Source organism: Diadema antillarum, unplaced genomic scaffold (genome assembly GCF_040938485.1).
Source record: "Diadema antillarum isolate AM-2024a unplaced genomic scaffold, OU_Dant_1.0 scf00000020, whole genome shotgun sequence".
Taxonomy (NCBI): Eukaryota; Metazoa; Echinodermata; class Echinoidea; order Diadematoida; family Diadematidae; genus Diadema; species Diadema antillarum.
This window is the reverse complement of record NW_027270909.1, coordinates 3,506,517-3,528,543: the sequence shown is the minus strand read 5'-3', so window position 1 is coordinate 3,528,543 and position 22,027 is coordinate 3,506,517. Positions and strand designations below refer to the sequence as shown.

At 38.0% G+C, this 22,027-nt stretch overlaps 1 protein-coding gene across 1 annotated transcript in view; it reads left to right on the top strand.

The window, feature by feature from the left end:
• Nucleotides 1–13,376, top strand: part of LOC139729053 (acyl-protein thioesterase 1-like) — a 35,463-nt gene extending 22,087 nt beyond the window's left edge. The window contains exons 2-8 of the mRNA XM_071639983.1: nt 1,105–1,439; nt 2,295–2,326; nt 3,766–3,831; nt 5,385–5,503; nt 7,136–7,308; nt 8,787–8,954; nt 12,109–13,376. Of these exons, the coding sequence (XP_071496084.1) occupies nt 1,122–1,439; nt 2,295–2,326; nt 3,766–3,831; nt 5,385–5,503; nt 7,136–7,308; nt 8,787–8,954; nt 12,109–12,153 (921 nt within the window). The 5' untranslated portion in view covers nt 1,105–1,121 and the 3' untranslated portion in view covers nt 12,154–13,376. The remainder of the gene's footprint in view (nt 1–1,104; nt 1,440–2,294; nt 2,327–3,765; nt 3,832–5,384; nt 5,504–7,135; nt 7,309–8,786; nt 8,955–12,108) is intronic.
• Nucleotides 13,377–22,027: the final 8,651 nt, after the last annotated feature.

The following is a 22,027-nucleotide window of genomic DNA, read 5'->3' as shown; positions in this document are numbered from 1 at the left end:
CGGGATTGTCAAACATGGCAAGCTGTGATTGCCCTGGATGCCTCGTCAGATTTTTAAATTGTCAACAATTTGCCACAGCTGTCCCGGTGCTAATGAGGGATGTTGTGTGCTTTGATAAAACGAGGTGAATGCAATGAAACATGGCGGCACGTAATAGATCATAACAAAGCTGTGGAGGTGGTTTGTGGCGGGATGCATGCGACAAAAGATATTGATAGTCTAGCCTGATCAGACGCTGTGAGAACAGCGTCTGATAGATGTTCACCTGGGCGAGGACTGGAACGAAAAGAATACAATGCGAAGGGAGAAAACAGGAAAATGTCTTATCCTAGGCGCACTGCGTTTTGGGCAGATGGGGCTGCCATGGCTGCCGGAAACATGGTGTATGCAGCTTAAGAATTTACAGTGTATGAAACTATGAATATTGTAGCCTATACCGTACAATGACATAATTTGGAGTGGTGCTGTTATGATCTTGGATTCAGCTCATCTATTTGATTTTGTGTGACATTCTTTCTCATTTCCTAGGAAAAATTAAACAGTGTATCTTGAAAATTTTAAAAGTTGCCACAGCTTGATCAGGTCTTCAGTGAAGATGCTGAGCGAATATCAATGCAGCATTTCCAAGTCACACTCTGTCTTCTTTACAGCTGAAAATAGGATGGAATATTAGTTATACAGGACATATTTTTCATGAATTAATTTACTATAAAAAGAAACAAAAATGGTGTGTGGCACAAAAAGCACTGTTTTCTGTATATTTGTTGTAGGAGTGCTGCATAATGCTGGACACCATTGTACAGAATCAATCAAAACCTCTGTGCAGACTAGAAGTACTGATCTGCACTGATTTATTCTCCTATTCAACTTTTTTCAGGTTATTCTCATTGCTCTTGCTTGAATCACACTCTCATAGCCTCCTGAACAATCTTTCCTCTGCACAGGTTTTAACTGTTTTAGATGAATGATTTGTGATAGTGGCATGTACTGTACATTTGTACAAGACTGTTTTGAATGTCAGGTTTGAATGTTTGTCATACACCTTGGTGCTTAAATTTTACTGTTTGCTTGTTGTTTATTTCACTTTTTGTTGTATTACTGTAGGTGTGCAGGGAGCATTGATGTTTAGCCTGTCCTCTCCCGTCACCAGACTGTCGCTTAGGTTACAGTCCTTGGTCAGTCTCACTTCCATCCTCGTTCAGCCAATCAGCTGCTTGCATTCCTCCAGGACACACCCACCACTTCCTGGCCCCACCCACAACGGTCAAACACCATCAGCAACAGGAGGGGTAACAGACAAAGGAGGCAGTTGTCCAATAGGGTCACACGGGCATTCAACTGGGCCAATCAGCAGTCGGTACATGTGCGGCAACTCCTACTCCAGTATGGCGTCTTCCAACTCTGCTGCCGTTATTCCATCGGGTGATCACACCGCCACAGTAAGCTTCCTCTATATTTCTAATTGAGCGCATTTATTCTGTCTCCGGCAATTTCTGTCAACATGGCAGGGAACATTACGATTATTGCCTCCTCTAGTGTAATATTAAATGAAATATCACTATGGCTTTGCTGTTAAATACATGTCCTCCATGATAATGAATGAGAAGTCATACAATACAAAATATGCAAAGCGTCTCCAGTGTTTAAACTGCTTGCCCAGAGGGCCCTGCCATTATAATTATTAACCCCAGCATTGTGAGGAGATTCCCATTTTAAATACCACAGTCAGGAGGAACATTGTTTAAGCAAACATCTTGTCCATGGATGAACAAACCAGGCAGGATTTGAATGCCAGACCTTGTGTTTCCAAATCTAGAGCCTTTTAATATCCAATATACTACAATGTATGCAAGCATGATGGATGTACAGTTGTAGCACTGTGTTACTTTGGCATCTGCTCAGCCTAATCAATACAGTTTATAGTACACATTTGAAAACCTTGTTTAATGAGGTCAGCCGTAGCAAGATACACATACTTGATATTTCTATAAAGTAATTTTGCAGTTCCAATTCCTTTCGCTTGTTTTTTACTTTTCATCCCTGCAATAACATTCAAACAAGATACTTAATGTATATAAAGAAAATTTCAGGAGTCCCGCACAACTCATAACGACGTTCCCCTGTATCAATAGTCAAGGTGTTATGAAGAAAAATATAATCATGTATGAATGTCTTGAAGCCTATTCACTGGCTGATGATTTGTCTTTCTAATTGATGGCTATTTGTAAATCTAAAGATGGCTGTTGGTGTAGCAATATAACCATTCCTCTATGTGACCTTTTTGTATCTTACAGGTGATCTTTCTACATGGTTTAGGGGATCAGGGGTAAGTGACATTAATTACAGCTACTGAGATACAATGTAGAGGACTGTAGATGTTCTGAAATGTTTAAGTGATATTTAAATGATGCATTTTATAATGATAAACTATATTTTTGAAATATAAACCCTTACAGAGTTTTCTTTGCCAATTGGCGTACACTTTTGAATGCTTGCATCATAACTGTTCAGAAACTACTTGTCAATGTATTTTATGGAGATTACATATTATCCCCTTATTCGCCCGAATTCATGGAGGTGGTACAATTGAAACCATGGTTGAAACATGGACAATTTGTATGTAGCGCCAAGTGTCGCATGGCCTATTTCATTATTAAATTAGTCATTTCGTAATCTGTATGGAGCGCCAAGTGTCGCATGGCCTATTTCGTTATGAAATCAGTCATTTCGTCACTTGGCGCTCCGTACAAATTGTCCATAGTTTAAACCATGGTTTCAATTGTACCACCTTTGTGAATTTGGGCCATTGTGTCACTGTTCCCTCCCTTAACATTGCTATACCTGATTAAGCTTACACGTATGCTTTAAACTTACAACTGGGTCAAACTTACAACTGAATGTTGATGAAAAAGCTTTTAAATAGCAAGTCAAATTAGATGCCAAAGCAAATAAATGCAGTCAATATGATTATTATTATTGTGATACCCCGAGAGTAGAGGGTGCATTTAATGAAGGGCAACAACAAAAATTTTGCTTTGAAAGATCAGCATAATGTATCTATGGAAGAGTATACTTACACGGTTTTGCTGGAGCAGAAATGCAACAGTTTGTCTTTGAAGCATCTATAGTTCAGATGTTCAGTTTATTTCACGCATAAAACAATTTGAAAATATAATGCAATGTAACTTGGATCAATTGTTATCATCCATTTGCATAAGCAAGTGGTAAGTGCAATGCAAATTACATGTAGCATGGGTTAATCCCTATTATCCATGGGAGTAAGCAATGCATGTTTGAGTTTATCTCTTGGAGGAGTCTACACATACATGTACAACTGTATGCCAGTTTTCATGCATGAAGACCGAGGAGCTGGGCTGGGGCTGGGGCTGGGAGATCAATTAATAGATGTATGCATTTTTTTTTTTTTTTTTTTTTTTTTTTTTTTTTTTTTTTTGCTCATAATGTGGTACCCCAGTTTTAAAGTTTGGGTAGCACACTAGCACTACCTGAACCACTTTTTATTTTGTCACACTTTTCTGTCCTTTTTAACCCGTTGAGGACGAGTCCCGAGTATACTCAGGCAGGTGTCTATGGGAAATCCATCTTGTCTGTCCTCAATGGGTTAATACCTGTTTTCATATTCCTCCTGCCTACCTGTCACCCATTTTCCTTCTTTCTAATTTCTTTTTGTTCCTTTCCTCCCTCTCTTTTTCCACCGTTAAATGCTAACATCTTTTTCTCTCCGTCTGATTTATATCCCAATAGACATGGCTGGAAGGAGCTTTTTGAAATGATCAAACAACCGCACATCAAATATATATTCCCCCATGCGTGAGTATAACTCCAGTGATTAGCTACCTTGATCGTCAGGAGTCACATGTTATTGTTCAATATTATGCACTTTAGGCTCTCAGGTACCTTTGAAGTCAGTGCCATAGTCATTAGTAAGTCTGCGCAATGCGGTGCCCCCCAGAACCATAATTTAATTTCATACTGAAGAGGCTGACAGGTTTGTGCTTTTAATGTGATGGATGCCCCTTTATTGAAACTTTATTCATGACATTTTCCCGCATATGATGCATCACGCGTTAAGTACCCCGGGGTACCATGTTGTGTAGCGCCACCTCACGTCCTATCGAGGACAGCCGCAGAGAAATTATACATGCACTTTGTGTGCGTGTACATAGTCATTCCCGTGCCACTGCATGTTATACTATGCATGCATGGTACGCTGTGCTAGCAATAGCATGTGCTTCAGTGCAGTGCAGTGCAGTGGCTAGCGCGTGCTAGCTCCAGCACCAAAATAATTTCCACTTTTTGGCAACCCAGGGTACAGCCTTTAAAAAAAAAAAAAAAAAATCAACAAAATTGCTGATTTTTATTTGGTACCCCGGGATACCATTTATGTCATCATGTGCTACCTGCTGTGTAAAGTATTGCATCCTTAGGTACATGTACAGTGCAGTTCTGTTTGTGTTATAGCAACTTATCTTATCAAAGGAAATTATGAGATACTTTTGTATACTTGTATGTTGTTGTTTTTTCCCAGTTAATACTTGGAAGGTGTATTTACATATAAATAGAAGTTTAGCTAGCCATGTTTTGTTCTGTTTTTTAATTGCTTGTCATTCTGTATCATCTTGCTCACTGTGTAATGAAGCCGATTGTCCAAAAAAAAAAAAGATGAATCAAGAAAAGAAAAGAGAGAAAGGGGGAAAAAAGGCATTTTAATGTGCACATACTGGATACCATTACTTACTCCATAAGAGTTGATCAAATAACCTCACAGATTCCTTTAATAGACTAATTATTTTTGGAGGATCTGAATGAGAATGGACAACCATATTCTCAATTGCTTGAAATAATGGTTGCAGCAGTCAGCTTATGTGTCCAGCCTTGATGCCAGATGCTGAATTATTACCCATCCCAGGGATATAATCCATGTCGCCAGGTCATCTCTCTAAAGAATGAAAACATTTTTGGTCCACTGTCTATCCAGATCCATTATGCCAGTTACCCTGAACGCGAGAATGCAAATTCCGTCCTGGTTCAACAGATGCTGCCCTGTGTACAGGTTTAATGAGCAGTAGTGCATCATAGTAAATATTTTAAGGCCTGAAAGAGTACACTTTCAAAATATTCTTGAATTTGGCATCTCATAGATTTGGTAGTCAAGATTATGTTTAAATCTGTGTAATTTTTTTGCAGTTTTATGAAGCTTTCGTGCAGCACCTTGCAACGTTGACCTTGTGACCTGTCACATGTGAGAATCACTGGGATAACAACATGTAAGAGTTAGGACCCATCCCAGGGATATGGCAATCCATGTTGCTAGGGCATCTCTCTAAAAGAATGAACACATTTTTGGTCCACTGCCTATCCAGATCCACTATGCCAGTTACCCTGAATGCGGGAATGCAAATGCCGTCTTGGTTCGACATCTTCTCGCTCGGTGCTGGCGGCAGGGAGGACGATGCCGGGATCAAGAAGGCCTCTGACATGGGTAAGTTCTCAAGAGAGCAAATGAGGCAGCATAATGGTGATAGAATGACAGTTTGATTTCTACAACCACTGTTACAATGCTGTTTAACTTTGATAATATAATTACAAGACATATTGTAATGCATGTAGCACAGTGTGCGTTGTTTGTTTTGCACCAATGTGAATGCACTTTTATGTAAGCAATACCTTCCGCCATTGCAAATATTTTGTTTGCATACTATGTACACCTTTTCACTTAAACTAGGGTTTGTTCATTACTGCCTTATGTATTCCATGAGTATCGGGTTGAATAACCATGTGAACAAACAAACAAGCAAACAAACAAAACTGACAGTTTGAGGAGATATTGGTAGCTCAGCTCTTTTGCCTGGTCAAGGAATATCATTTGAACGATGAGCCCCTGGCTGGCCATTTTGTCAATTTACTGTATAAGTGGTTATTTTCGCGAGGGTTTAATTTTTGCGAATTTCGTGAATCACAGTTTGATCACAAATTCAACATTACACAAAAATGTTGCCATACACTAGGGTACAATGCATGTTATAGCGTTGGTTTCAAATCGCGAAAAGAGCATCTCGCAAAAATGTCTGTGACCTTCTAATTGGCAAAAATATCTGTACACGAAAATAACAGCTTGTATACAGTATTTATGTTTAAGTCTGATTTATGATTGGCTTTTCCTCTTCTTTTCCAGTCTGTCTTTCAACTGACTTTTTATGGGTAATTCCTTAAAAATGACAAAATGACACATTTTGTAGCCATTCTCCAGACTATACCATACTATTAAAACACAATGATAATATGATAATATGGTCTTTTTTTACCCAGGTTAGCCTCTGCAGTGTTGACGCTGTTTTACCAGTACGTCGTGAGTTAATGTGCCCTAATGCAGAGGCAGCGCAATATACCGGGTGTCCCAAAAAAAAACGGAACGGTGGATTTTCAGTACCTTGCGGTCTAAAAGTTATATATCTTTTGACATCATTAAGAAAGAGCATCTTCCGCAGAAGACTATTGATACCAAAATCATTTAATTTGGTTCAGCACTTTTTATTCTACGCCAATTTCTGAAAATGCAGTCATTGTCAAATTTCGCCGGATTTTTGCAACTTACACGCTTGTATGAGATAATAATTTGAGTGCGACACGCGATCCATACGGTGAATATTGTGTAAGCTCGGTGATCCATGTCAACAAAAGATACAGCTTTCACATTGGGCATGGGCCAGGAAAAAACGGTGTGTGTGTGTGTGTGTGTGCGCGCTCCCAATATGAAAGCATTATCTTTTGTTGACATGGATCAACGAGCTTACACAATTCACCGTATGGAACGCGTGTCGCACCCAAATTATTATCTCATAAGTCACAAAAAATTGAAAATGACTGCATTTACAGAAATTGGCGTAGAATAAAAAGTGCTCAACCAAAATTTCATGGTCCTCTGCGGAAGATGCTCTTTCTAATGATGTCAAAAAATATATCACTTTTATAACGCAAGGTACTGAAAATCCACTGTTCCGCTTTTTTTGGGACACCCGGTATAGTCAAAATCTTACCCTCATAGTACTGAAGGATGATGCGGCACTCGGTCTTAAGCTTAACTTTGTGTTACTTTGGTATGTGTCTTTTGAAGTGAAGACCATGATTGAGGAGGAGGAGAAGGGAGGAATAGCATCAGACCGCATCGTTATAGGAGGCTTCTCTCAAGGGGGCGCTGTTGCACTCTACACGGCCCTTACGGTAGACAAGGCACTGGCTGGCGTTGTCAGCTTGAGCGGATGGATGCCGCTGCACAAAACTTTTAAGGTACGTACGCTTCGTTGCTTTTGGCTTAGGGTCTTCCTTTTGATGGTTTGTTTAAATTGAAACACACACTCACAAAAAAAAAAAACAAGCGTGTTTTAGCCAATGATACAGCATTAAGTGACCCTTGTTACCTCCGCCAAGGGAGGAGGTTATGTTTTCGTTACCGTTGGTTTGTGTGTTTGTCCATGTGCAAAATAACTATAAAAAGTAGTTAATGGATTTGGATGAAACTTGCAGAAAAGGTTTAGAATGACACAAGTAACAGACGATTAAAACTTTTGGTAATAATCCGAGAATTTTTGAGGAATTTATGAAGGATTTTTGATATTTTGGCCGGTAGGGTCAATGAACTTGGGAGTTCAGGCCGCGCATATTTGAGGTTTGCATGCGTGCACTAAAGTGCGTGCTCTACTTTCTGCTAGGGCGAGGCGCGCCGTGCAGCTGAGGGTTTATGACGTAACAAAGGTTTCTATATTGGGAAATCGGGCGACTTTCAGCACACAGTGCTATATAAGTACGTATGGGTGGAAATCACTGATATCTCTGTGGTTGAACAAGATCAGTGGTGGAAATGAGCTGCATGCTTGGCGGAGGTCTGGGCTCTCAGAGTGCTTTTCTAGTTGTAAAAGAGATCATTTATATTAACCCGTTGTGGACGAGTCCCGAGTATATCGGGCAAGCGTCTATGGGAAGTGCATGTTGTAGCAAAATCAAACTTTCCTTTAAAAACCGGTTGAAATTTTATAGTAATGCATTTGATACAATTTCTTCTTCATTTTGTTGGCTGAAGGGAATTTGATGAACAATTTGACTTGCAATACCAAAGCATACGGAAGATGATTGTAAAAAGAAAAGCTTGCTACCTGTACATGTATTTTGTGATAACAAAAATATGATAATGACACGGAGGCCTTGCACTACTCCTCTAACTGCAGGTGTATTCTAACAAACTTGTTACGGGTCATAGATCCCTTTGACAACGGTCACAAAGTTTTGCATGGTTGAAGAATATGTCTCCTAATGTTATGTGTGAAATTTTAATACACCTCAGAGTCTTTTAAAAAGATGTAAAAAAAAAAAACTATCCCCATATCACTCAAGAATACACTCCCCTCTTGTTCAAAGGATAATGACTGAAATTTTTGAGCTCTGAGTAAATTCACTGGAAATCCGTGGAATTAAAAACACTCAAAATTCTCTAAGCGCGAAAAATCAGTTTCGCGAAAAAATCCACTTTTACAGTAGTCTTTTTATCAAAGTGTGTTAGTTGTATAGATTGGAGAAAGAACTAGAATGAAACCGACTGCAAGAACAGTCTTTTGCATTGCATTGAAAATGACATGCTGTGCCACCATGGGAAGGGACTTAGCAAAATGCATTTTGATGTCCATAATACCTGCAGCTTCATGTTTTTATTACTCTGTATATCACTTCATGGATTCCTGTCTCATCGGTCCCATCCATGTTTTTTTTCGCAGACGGAAGGAGTGGTCAAAAAATCGTTGCCTGTCCTGCAGTGCCACGGGACAGCAGACATGGTGGTCCCATTCACACTTGGGCAGATGACACAGGTCTTCCTACATTCGCAACTAGACAACTTGGAGTTCAAGAAGTTTGACGGTCTTGGACATAGCTCTAGTGACCAGGTTAGCCCTGTTCCAGATGTGTGATATGGTGACACGGCATTTGCTGGGACAATTGCTCCGGTCTTTTTCCTCAAAGGACTTAACCCTAACTTAAATCTGTAGCCCTTCAGATCTCAGCCGTTGATTCACTATCGCCGCAAAATTTTGCATGAACATAAAGCCGGATGTAATCTACAAGACTGTTCAGTTAAATTTTCAAAAAACTTGCTTTTTCTATCTTAAATTAATTGATTATGCAAATATATGCAAAAAACTCATTTTCGTCTGTAATTGGCTTATTAAAGCTTATGGAATGCTGATTTTTGGTTCCTAGTGACATTCCAAACATTTGTGCGTCAAAAAAAAAAATTAGTATCAAAATTAATTTCTCATGTTTCTTATTGTTTTATCAATTTTTTTCATGTATTTCCATGTTTTTTGAACTTTTTTTTTCGTTGTTTTTTCAGCAGAATTTGTCATACACATTTTTTGCATAATTACTATTTATTGCATATTCATTTTTAAGCATAATTATACTAAAATCAATTGATTTCAGCCATTGAAATATAAAATATGAATCTTTATATGAATTAATTAGCACCTTGAGTAGCTTTTTTAGGTAGAAATGTGCGCTTTATAAGAGTCTCACTATGATTGTTATTATTATTATTAATTGAAAAAACACAATTTGTATTGACTTTGTACACAAAATCACGTTTTTGAGCAATTTTGGGGTTAATGAAATTTTTTTGAAGGGGCGTGGCTTCGGTACGGTATGCCCAGGCGTGACAAATTTGGTCGCAAAAGTTGCGCGAGACTTGAAAGTAAAAAGTCAGCGAGCGGCGCGGTCAAAAAATTATGCCCCCCCCCCCCCCCCCCCCAGGTAAGTTAGGGTTAAGGTTAACCCTAAAAAGACTGGGGGGGGGGCTTTTTGGGCCCCCCCTCGACATTTTTCGCGATAAATCTGGAATGTAAAAATCTCGTGCCGTGACATTTTATGACTTTTTTCTTTTAAGTCTTGCACAACTTTTTGAGACCAAATTTGCGGCACCCGGGTACATGGTTCTGAAGTAACGCAATATTTTGTAAGTGCATGTCAGACCTGAAATTGCTCAAAAATGTGATTTCATGTACAAATCAAATGCAAATTCAGTTTCTGACCAGATTTCATAAATATATCATTATTTTTACTTTTACTAATCAAAATCAATTAATTTCATGCTCTTTATGATCAAAATAGTGTCACCGATGATTTCCATCAAAAAAACAATAAAATACATAAGAAAAAAATTTGATACCACCATTTTTTTATGTACATTCAATAAGAATCCTACACAGAGTACCTAAGCCAAAAAGTAGCAGTTTTGAACCTGTAATTACAGATTTACAGCCATTTTTTAAAATTCATGCATAAATTAGGATAATTGATTTATTAAAAATAAATTTGAATACTTGTGCATAATTACCTATTCAGTTTTGTACAGTACCTTGTGGGTGACGCGCGTGCCAATTTTCCTTACGATTGCGCGGTCAACGGCCAAGATCTTGGGGGGGGGGGGGGCCCAATGAGCTCACCCCCCAGTCCTACGAGGCATCAAAATAGCCCAGTCTTTTTAGGGTTAAGGTTGTGATAGGGTTTTAGGTTTAGTTTGATGTAAAGATTAGGAATAGGGTTAGGGTTACATTCGTGGGTAGATATTATAATTGGCTTAGCATGCAGATATTCTGTGGAAGCAATTGTCGCAGGAGCAAATGTGTGGAACTTCACACAAGCAGATCTCCCAACCATTCTGAATTTGAAGGAAAGAATCTGAATTTTCACCATTCCCAGCTCTTGTTTCCATAGGAGTTTGCTATTTTCTTGATATTAACTCTACTACACACTCCCAATGGGAATTGCTCTTTCTTTCCTATTTTTGAACCAACAATCTCCGATTATGGGACAGGCATCACATTCCCTTGACTACCAAAAGTTCCACCAGACAGCTAGTGCTGGTTCCAAAAATTATAACATGCAGGAGGTACTACATATTTATTCAAATTAATGAATTCTTAACGTTGCTTGCTCTGGACCATTGTACAATTGGACAATTTGTAACGTTGCTAACCATGTTTTTGAGATTTGTCTTTATATTATGATGGAAATTAATAGAACACTTTGTTTGAAGTATCTTACATCTTAGCAAACTTTTTGTAAGCAGACAGTGATATCCTTTATCATAATGTTACTAACTGACGTTATTATTAATATGAACTTGAAATTACATTTTGAAATATGAAAATTTGCTTAAATGTAATGCTACAAAAGGTAGAATTTCCAAATTGTACAACAAAAACAAACAGAGGACTAGTGACAAAGAATTGTTTTACTCCACATGGTCATACACTAGTATAATGGATGTAATTTCAAAGAGATAGCAACACTAAAATACAGGAATGCGGTGTCCAGAACTTGTCGACGAGATAAATTGAAAACCGACATATTGGCACCCTTTCCTACACAGTGCACACACATGCACACGCACTCACACTTTCCTCTTTCCCTCAATTTACATTGCCATGTTTGTTGGTTTTTGTCGCGCAGTAGAATACATTAGGGAGCTTTAGATTTTGACGCGCGGACGTTTGAGACGAAGAGTGCGCTGGACGTTCTCCTCTCCCCTGCGACGCGTTGAAAAGTAGCTTTAGATTACGCTGGGATGCAACGTATAAAAAATAAAATCGCGTCCCCATATGATCGGTGCATGAAGTAGTTCTCTACGTTGCAAACTGTGCGGACGTAAATATACCCCAGTACGCGTGGTGAAAAACTCAGGCGACGCAAGCTATTAATAGATTGAGTTGACGCGCGCTTCTGCGCACGCTCAGAACATATTTTTTCCCTCTGAACGTCCGCGCGTCTAATATCTAAAGCTCCCTATTATTGTAGTAGCTGTGCAACATAAATGGCCTTTGTTATTGTTATTATTATTGTTATTATTATGGTATTGTTATTATTGTTATTATTATGGTATTATTATTATTGTTATGATTATAATTATTATTGTAATTATAATATTGTTATTATTGTTTTAATTATTCTTCTTATTGTTATTATTATATTATTATTGTTATTGTTATTATTATTATTATTATTATTATTGTTGTTGTTGTTTCTGTTTCTTTTATGATGTAGGAAATGAGCAAGGTTTCAGAATTTCTGCAGAAAGTGCTGCCTTAGTCTTCAGCCAACATGTGTGAACTCATCGGACAAAGCAGGTTCATTTTGACCAAACTGAGCATCGTCACTTATTCTCGCAAGGAATGTTTGTTCAGAGACAACTGGAGGATTGACAAAGGGTGCGTTTGAGTGCTCAAAAGGGTACCAAAGTGAACTGCAACGTGCTGTGCTACTGTATAAGTTGTTATTTTCGCGAGGGTTGAATTTTTGCAAATTTCGCGAATCACAGTTGGACCGCGAATTTCACAATACGCAAAAAATGTCACCATGTGTTAAGGTAGTAGTGTGCTTATGAAGGCCTCTGTGTCGATTCGCGAAAACAACATCTTGCGAAAATGTCTGTGACCTCCTCATTCGCAAAAATATCTGTACATGAAAATAACAGCGTAAACAGTATATTTGGAGTTTTCAAAAGCTCTGTTGAGAAAGCGTACCTCAAGAGCTATTTTTAGAGGGGAACACAAATTTTTGTAGCAATAGGGTCATTCACCTGGCGCGCATTAAGCTACAATTGTACTTTAATACAGATGTCCGGAACAAAGAGAATGAAATCTGTATTATGATGTATGTGAGATGTTACGCGCATTCATCACATGCGAACTTGTGTTATGCTCTTGGTACTCTTTTGAAGCACATCGAGAAGTGGTCCACATTTGGCTCAGTTCAGTTTGGTACGGTACACTTTTGCAACGTTCGAGCACTCCTCTGGCGCTGGTTCGTACGGTTCGCTTCGCTTCAGGAGAGCGCTCGAACGCACCCTATCTCGCACAGCAGAAGATATTTCCATGGTATGATGTGATTATAATGGTGATCCAGCTGCCCCAGAAAGGGACATGTGCATGAACATTTTTCTTTCAGGCCTATGATTTCATAAGATATCTCTCTCAGACTAAAAGAAAAAACGACAGCAACGATGGATTAAGATAATGAGCAGCTGATGTATTTAGGCACAGTATTTAGACATGCACCACAACATAGACTGCATTGTAATTTCTCCGCTCTTTTTTTTTTTTTCTTCTTCCTAGGATTGGGTTTTTGAGTGATAAGATGCAGTGATAACATGCCTAATTGACTTTATTACATACTGGTAGACAAGTGGAAGCTCGTCAACACACATGTATATGCACAATTTTTTTTTCCCCTCGTTCAGTATGGGTTTTATGAGAATACAAAAAGATTTTGGCGCCAACATGTGCTTGAATTAAGAAATGCTTAATTTGAACTTAAAACTTGAAACTTGAAATTTGCTTGCATTAAAATTATGATCTGATTCTAATGTTTTGGGGTTGTCTGTCTGTCCATCCGTCCATAAGTGATTATTCGGACAGCATAACTTAGGCACAGCATGAAATATGGAAATGAAACTTGGCATAATATGTATCTGTATGAGTTGACAAAGCTGTGCTTGTCAATTTATGGGAACTCATCAAGGTCAAAGGTCATAGGTCATAGGTCAAGATGTCACTATGAAAAGTTTTAGGCCATAGGGTCAAAGGTCAAATGAAAGTGCTAAAATTTCACTTCATTTTTTCTCCACATCTTGTAACTGGCTCAAAGTATCTTCTGGAAACACAGTGCGTATACATGTTCTGCCTGACAATGATTCTCTTGGAAGTTTTGCAACATCAGGTCAAAGGTCAAGGTCAAGTCACAACACTGGAATTACTCTTCTTGATGGTGAAGCTACACTATTTTCTCCACACAGAGATACATACCTTAGAATGACTTTGTATACACTTATAGTGCACAGTGATTCTGTAAGGGAATGATTTTGGCAATTGGATGCACGTTAGGTCAAGAGAAAATGTTGAAATTTCACTAGGGAAGATTTGGGCAATTGTGGATCAAAGGTCAAGAAAAAATGTTGAAATTTCTATGTTTTTCTCCATTGATTATTTTGAAAATGCCTCAAAGTACATGTATTGTCATGAATATTATTTTATGCAGATAGTTATTATTTGCCAATTATTATGAAATCATTGTCTCACATAGGAAAGATGTTCTGTATAAGAACTATCGGAAGAATGATGCAAAATAGATTAGGCATAGCATTCGCCATATCTGCCCCCCGGGTTGAGGGACATTTCTAACTGTTTTATTCTAATTCAAATTATGTTCATGTGGTATTCTTATTTATGGGCCTTATTCCCATTACATTGCAAGAAATTATTAAGAAATAGGCATTGATACTGGAGTCAAGATTCACTTGTGACCTAAGTATTTTTAAGATCCAAAGCATAGTTTTTGTAGTCTAGGAATGCAAACCTCATGTAAATCCTGAATATTCATGTGAGTACAAATATTTCTAGTACAAAATTTCAAACAGGTGAACTTATGTGAGAGGTACTGGCAAAAGCTTGAAATTACTGTGGATGAATGGCATAATGCCGTGGTACTGAAAGTATTTATGAGACAATTTGTAAATTGAAATACTGAGAATTCAGCAAAATAACGTTCCTTTATAAACTGTGTGTGCCCACTTCAGTCTAGAATTCACAAGGTATGTACAATTCTGTAGATAATACACAAGACTCATTGGTTACCTCTACAAGCTGGTACTAAAAGCACTCGTCTGGAAAGTGTGTTTTTTCTCTTTTGTTTTCCCATCATTTTTGCTGGGATTAGTTTGTTTTATGTCATTTCCTTGTTCTTCCATTTCTGTTCCTTTCATTTTCTCTGTTTAGTTGTGTCAAACTTCCGAAGGGGACTGAAGTTGATATCCGGTGGTCCTATGGACAACTTTTTTTGTAAATATTATTGTGGGAAACACATTTCTATGACATCTATTTCCTTGTGAGAATCCACGTAGTGTGTGAATTTCAAAATAGATTTTACAAAACTGACTTGCTTTTTCTCAGTACGACGAGGAAAGCTCGTAGATTCAGAGCATGGAAATGACCTTTTTTCTGCAATATCAAAGAATTGAGATGTCACCATGTGTACTTTTATTATATTTAGTGGCTGTGAGCATTGGAGTTAGAGAATTGACATGGATTTAGATACCCAGGGTAGGATAAAACTGTGTTCATAGATTATTGTTGGTGCATGTAACTTTAATACAATGTACCTGATATGACAGCAATTCTGTTATTCATGTTTCCTTGTGAAACATCTGACAAATGATGTGATATTTTGGTATCACACACGTTTTATTTTCTTATTGGATGATCATGAAGCGATTACTCATTTGACTTCAAATCGATATAAAATGCATTTTGTTGTTGTCATTATTATTATAGGCACAGTACCTGTATAAGGAAACAAGAGAGAGGTTATGATGTACTGTAAATGTAAGCTACACATGTGTAGTCAGACATGGCTTTGTAACATGCTCAGGTGATCAGCCATGAAAACTGAATTGAGAATAAAATGTACAGAAGAGACTAACTTATGTAGTCAGTTAAAATTTGCCATACTTTTGTTCTGTGCTTATTTTAAGGACTGCTTCATGTTAACCCTAAAAAGACTGGGCTATTTTGGTAGCTCGAAAGACTGGGGGGGGGGGGGGGGCCTAAAGGGCCCCCCCCCCCCCTTAAGATCTCGGCCGTGGATCGCGCGATCGCCGCAAAAATTTGCTCAATGGTAGTGTGCGATGTAATCTACAAGATTGTATGTTTAAATTTTCCAAAATAGTCTTCTTTTCTTTTATTTTGATTAATTATGCTAATTTATGCAAGAAATCAGTCTCTTTGATCTAAATCAGTAAATAAAGTTCCAAAAGTGCTCATTTTTGGTCTAATTATTCTTTGTGGCATTCTTAGCAAATGTACTTGAAAAAAAATTTGGTATCAAAATTAATTTCCTATTTATTTTATTGTTTTATGAATTTCTTATGTATTTCTTTGTTTTTTCGACCTTTTGTTTTTGTTGTTTTTTTCAACAAAATTTGTGGCAGACACTTTTTGAAGCATAATACTCCTAAAACAAATTAATTCTAGCCATTGAGAGTAAAAATAAGCATATTTATATGAACCATGTGAAAAAACTCAATTTGCATTGACTTTGTACACAAAATCACATTTAAGACGGTCTCACGTGCATGTATAAAAAGTTATGTAACTTCAGAACCGTACCCCCGGGCGTCACAAATTTGGTGTCAAAATGTGCGGGAAACTCGAAAGAAAAAAGTCATAGAGCATCGCAGCGAGAGCATTGCGTGTTGCAGAGTAATCGCGCGAAATGTCGAGGGGGGGGGGGCCTTTTAGGCCCCCCCCCCCCAGTCTTTTTAGGGTTAAACCTACATTATAGAGTCCTGAGATCTCGTGCTCTCATTGGAGTACAGTGCACTCCCCTTATAATGAACACGGTTATAACAAAATTCCGGTTATACAACGAAGTAAATATTCAGGCTGCAACATTATCGGGTCTGTGTTTTTTATTGTTTATTTGTTCGGTTATAACAAAATTGCAATGTAACGAAAGAAAACTGCCCGTCCCGAGGACTTCGCTATAACGGGAGTCCACTGTAGCTGTGAAGATTTCTGGGCTCGCTGGATGCCAGCAAACGGTGAATGAGTGTGGAGGCAAGCAAATGATGTGTGAGTGTATCAGCTATATGTACATGTGTGATAATGTACATTCATTAGTTCATTCGTTCACTTGCTCGTCTAGTCATTCGTTCCATTGAGTCATTGATTGATTCATTCATTCATTCGTGCATTCATTCATTCATTCATTCGTTCATTCATTCATGCATGCATTCATTCATTCATTCATTCATTCATTCATTCATTTGGTAAAATTAAACAATATTTAAGTCAAAACTAAGAAGCAAATATACAACATTAAAGACAAGGACCCCATTTCATAAAAGATGTTATGATACAAACTCTTGCTGGAATGGCAACTTCCAATATCAACAGCCAATCAGGAAGATGGATTCTTGTCGTTACCATGACAATTGCCATTCCAGCAGGAGTTGCTATCATATCAACTCTTTTATGAAATAGGGCACAGGACTCCTGAGATGTAACATGTACTGGTAGTTGGAGCCAAAAAAAAAAAAAAAAAAAAAAAACTAGAACTCAGCTATATAATGTCAAGTATCATGTGTGCTTCATTTGCGTTCGGCGGCCTCCACGCGTCATGCCTATTTTTTTTTTTTTGTATTACATCTTTTTGAAAATCCCTGGACGAATTTTCATCAAACTTTTTAGGCAGTATCCCTGGAGTAATAACATTTCAAATTATTCAAATGGTCATCATTTGAGAACTGTTTCCACTTTTTCTTGTTTTCAAAATTTATAGAATACTTTGTTTGGGCATATATTTGCTTCTGTATGCATGAAAAAGGACTTCAAAATCTTTATTTTTATTTGGAAGATATTCTTTTTTTTAGGTTTAACTATTTTTATGATTTTCTTATGTCTGGTTAATCCTTCGTGAAAGATCCTTTGGAATTGGTTCAGCACGGTACAGGGTCTAAAATGTCTCCGTTGAAGTAGATATCCAGCAATAGCAATACATGTATGACAAATTGAATGCACATGAAAAGACATTATTTGCAGTACAGTAATCATTTTTTGTCAGCGTGACTGAGATCTTTATTCATTGTGTACCCAAGAGCAGTGCAACCATTGAATGGGATGCTGGGATGATTGACAAGATAAGTGTACCAGATATAATGAGCGAAACGATTTACCAGACTTCTCTTTGAGACATCACTTGTACACATACTAGTCTATTCAATCATATCAATTAACATTATTATTCCCACTTGATTACAAAGTGCAAAGCTAACTTCCTTCTCTTAATTGCCCACGTATACACCCACGCACGCACACACATATATGTACACATGCATGTATGTGATACACAATTTTTATATAATTGTATCTCTCTCCCTCTCTCTCTCTCTCTCTCTCTCTCTCTCTCTCTCTCTGTATATAAATACACATACGTAACGTATTAAGAATATGCCGTCGTATACATTTACAATATATTATAATAATGGTTCCCATATTATATATACACACACCTTGCATTCATCCTATAGGCCTAGGCTCTTAATACTAAAAACCGTTTACTTCCGGGAAGTGGTTGTACTGCGTATTTAAAACTACATAACATACACAAAACCATGGGAATAGCGTAATATCTCTTGAGGTCACGAGTTGATAAGATTTTGAGTAGCCATGTTTAAAAAAATTCTCGTGCTGAGGTATGCCGAGTGCTGAGGTATGTAATGTTAAAATGCATGGAGAAAACTGCAGAAACAGACAACAGTCCTGCATAATTATAATACATAATGTACAACTTTGGAGAATTGCGCCTTCACTGACAAGAGATCTTCATTTATCATCAACATGCAAATAGACCGTTAACTGAGTAATTTATTCTAACATTCCTACTGTCACGGAGAAAGTTGGTGTACTTGATAAGTATGATAAATCCGGTAACTTATACTACAGCTTTTCATTTTTATGAAACATTTACTAGAGTATCGCACTTTGTAGCTTAAAGATTTAACACAGCTTCATAATCTGATACCCATAGGGTGCATAATGCCTTCAATCTTATATACTGTATTTCCAACCTGCAGCAATGCGTTGTTAAACAGCGCCTTTAAATCACGCGTGGGAGTGACACATAATGTGTATGTATGGACGTAAATTGGTTTCAGTTTATTCAAAATTAATGAATAGTTTCAGTTTTGCTTGTTTCCATTCTGTGTGTCGCTCTAATCATCTTTACGCATGACGACGCATCACTTCTATTACGTGTACGTGCGTTTTTCGAATGGCTATTCCCAGCTTGCATTCAGAGAAAAAAGCCAAATACATCAACTAGATTTAGGACAACGTTTCGGACGTACGACACAACTGGACTAGGCCATTTGTTTTGTTCTCTCAAATGTTCATCAAAAAAAAAAAAAAAAAAGAAGAAGAGAGAAGTGATCCTTCCGATAGGAGTGTATACTTTGCACCTTAAGATATGTTTCACTGTGTATTTTTAATGATTTTTGTTGTTGTGCCTGTACAATTCAAAGTGAGGTTAATTAGCCAGCCAGTTAGTCATTATCATCACATTGCGAATTATATATTACATATAGTTTGGATGATGAATCATCGGAACAAAAGACACATGTTTATAGATCCTTTGGAACTTATAGGCCTATACGTTTATAAGTCAGTAAAATGTTGGGAAAAGCATGTGGCACGACCAGGTCTCCAAGAAATCCCAAACGCCCTCGGAGGCATTTATCTGTCGAGTAGCTAACGTGTCTTGTATTACCTATTTAGCTGTCATTTCATTTATGAAAAAAAAAGTACATGTACCTCATTTATACTGCTAATGACGGTTTTGTTTATCGAGTCTACTAACGGAAATAGTTCACACGAAAGCCTGTCGTCCTGCGTTTATAGTAGAATTGATTACATTAATCGCTCTCTTAATTATGTGTAAGGTCGCATAACAGCAAATCTAACGGTTTATCATCCTGCTGTATAGAGCGCAACTCAACACGATGGTCACATCGACTTTTAGATTTTAATCGAGTTACGTCGGACAGTGTGTATAGTTTCATCAAAATAGACCTTACAGTACGACGTGAATTTGAAAGATTAAAGTTGTACATGTTTTAAAAAGCAACAACAACAGTAATACAGTATAAAGAGATCTTTTCTTTTTTCTAGGGGGGAGGAATTTTTTTCAAATACCGCAGGTACTTCTCCTATAGGGCCTATATAGTTTATGCATAATAAGAACTGTAAAATCACGATTTTTGTCTATACGGCGGCAACAATGTCCCTTCTGAAAATCATTGGTATAGACTGATGTAACACAGCAAAGACTGGATGCATTAGAATACAAGTTATCCTCTGCATTTGTCTTTTAAGGAAATTCGTTGGAGATTAATGTGTAGTTGCTTAAATAACTGCTGAGTCCATGACATCATCGTTATCAACTAAAGGTCACCGCACACTACACGATCAGACTGGTCTTAAAGTCTTATATTAAGCCAACCAGTCGTACGACCGGACACCGCACACTATACGACCCGACTGTAAAGCGCGCGCAGTGCGCACGGCGTGCGCTTGCATTTCACTGCATTGTGAATGGCTGAAAGCCTACGACCAGTCGTAGAAATTCAACATGTCAAATCTCTACGACTGGCGCTAAGACCCAGTCGTACGACTAGAAAATGGCAAGACTGTGACGTCACACTTCTAGTCTTAAGGTCTTAAGACCGGTGAATCGGGGTAAAATCGTGTAGTGTGCGGCGGGCTTCAAGTTGCATGTATGTACTATAATGCGGTTTCTATTACCATTTTGCCTATTGGCGAAAATGTGGGAAACCTATTTGTATTCTTATCACTGATTGGTCAAAAAGATATCATGTGACATGGTGTAGTTCCGCCTACCATTGCCTCAAGGTTTTGGTTTTCTATCACTAGCGTGACCTGAGGTCAAATGATTGAAAGTTAAAACCCTCTGAAAGAGTACGCATCCACCCCTCCGCAACTTTTGCACACAAAATACACGACCTTTTGTGGACTTCTCCGCGGTGTCCCCAGAATACACAAATTTCTCTTTAATAATCTCATTTCCTGTGAGGTCTAGTTCTCTTGCACTAGATCTTACTAGTCCTAGATGTATAGCTAGTTATAGACCTAGTAGTATAAAACGACGAGAAATATAAAGCAGATATAGACTGCTTTTTACGTGTATATGGATGGTGGTGGAAATCATCATTCCCTCGGTGCTTTTCATACCGACCCTTCGATCACCCGAAGCCTTGGTCGAGGGGTGATAGAAGGGTCGGTATGAAAAGCACCTTGGGAATGATAATTTCCACGACCATCCTCATGAGCAGTCAATTTGTATACCAACGTCTGCCACTTTGGTTGAACGCAAGAAACTTGAACAAGTCTGGATAGCGCTAAAGGAGAATATCGACTTCGTGTTCAAGTACTTTGTTATGGATTAAGAAAAAGAACAGAAAGCTTCAATGACATCGAAAGTTCGTAACCAAAGTAATGCTCAAAACCACATGTCAAAGTGGGTTACGAGATGATTATTACTTCCTTTTGGCGCCTTATCGCTTGCCCATAAATCGAAAATAATGTTTTTGGTTGACATGAAAGTAATTCAGTGGTTTATACATTGTGTTATTCCCATCAACGAACAACGAAGTTGGCCAGACATGGACACACAATAAAGGAAATGTTCAACTTCCGCCCTGATCGTTAAAAAAATCATAATAATCGCAAGGTTAGCCATCGTATGATCGCTGCCGTTGAAGTTTCTCAAGCTCCAGCACCAACTTCGTGGTAAGCGGTGGCAAAGTTTTGGGGATGGCATAAGAAAAGACAAAATGCCCGAAGACCTTGCGAAGTTCACTTTCTTGTTTAGTGTGTCCATTTTACCGTTCGTAAGGCCGTTTGACTCTCAGTAGTACGATATCGTGTGTATTCGCTACAGTCACTGTGTGTCCTTCGGGTAACTTCTTTAAAAATACACATCTACGTGTGATCTTCGTGTGTGGTTCGGTTACCATCGTGTAGGCAACGCACTTGTTTAGGGTGTTGATTGGCTAATTGTTCATTGCCAGAAAATTGTTTATCAATAACGGTCTTCTCCACCTGTATACCAAAAATACGATAAAATATACGTATAATGTAGGCGTAATACTTACGTTTACTATACTCATGTTATTACCGATAGTATTTCTTTTGAGTATTCTTGATCATACTTTGTTAAAATCGTTGATTTTGTCAGAATAATTTCATTTATACAAGTGGAGAAATGAAACAAAATGAAGTTTAAACCGAAAGTAGCACAGGCGTCACACTGCCCCAAAATTGAGACACACGATAAAGATGGACACACGATAAAGAACATTGTCAAATTTGGTTTTGATCGTATGAACATT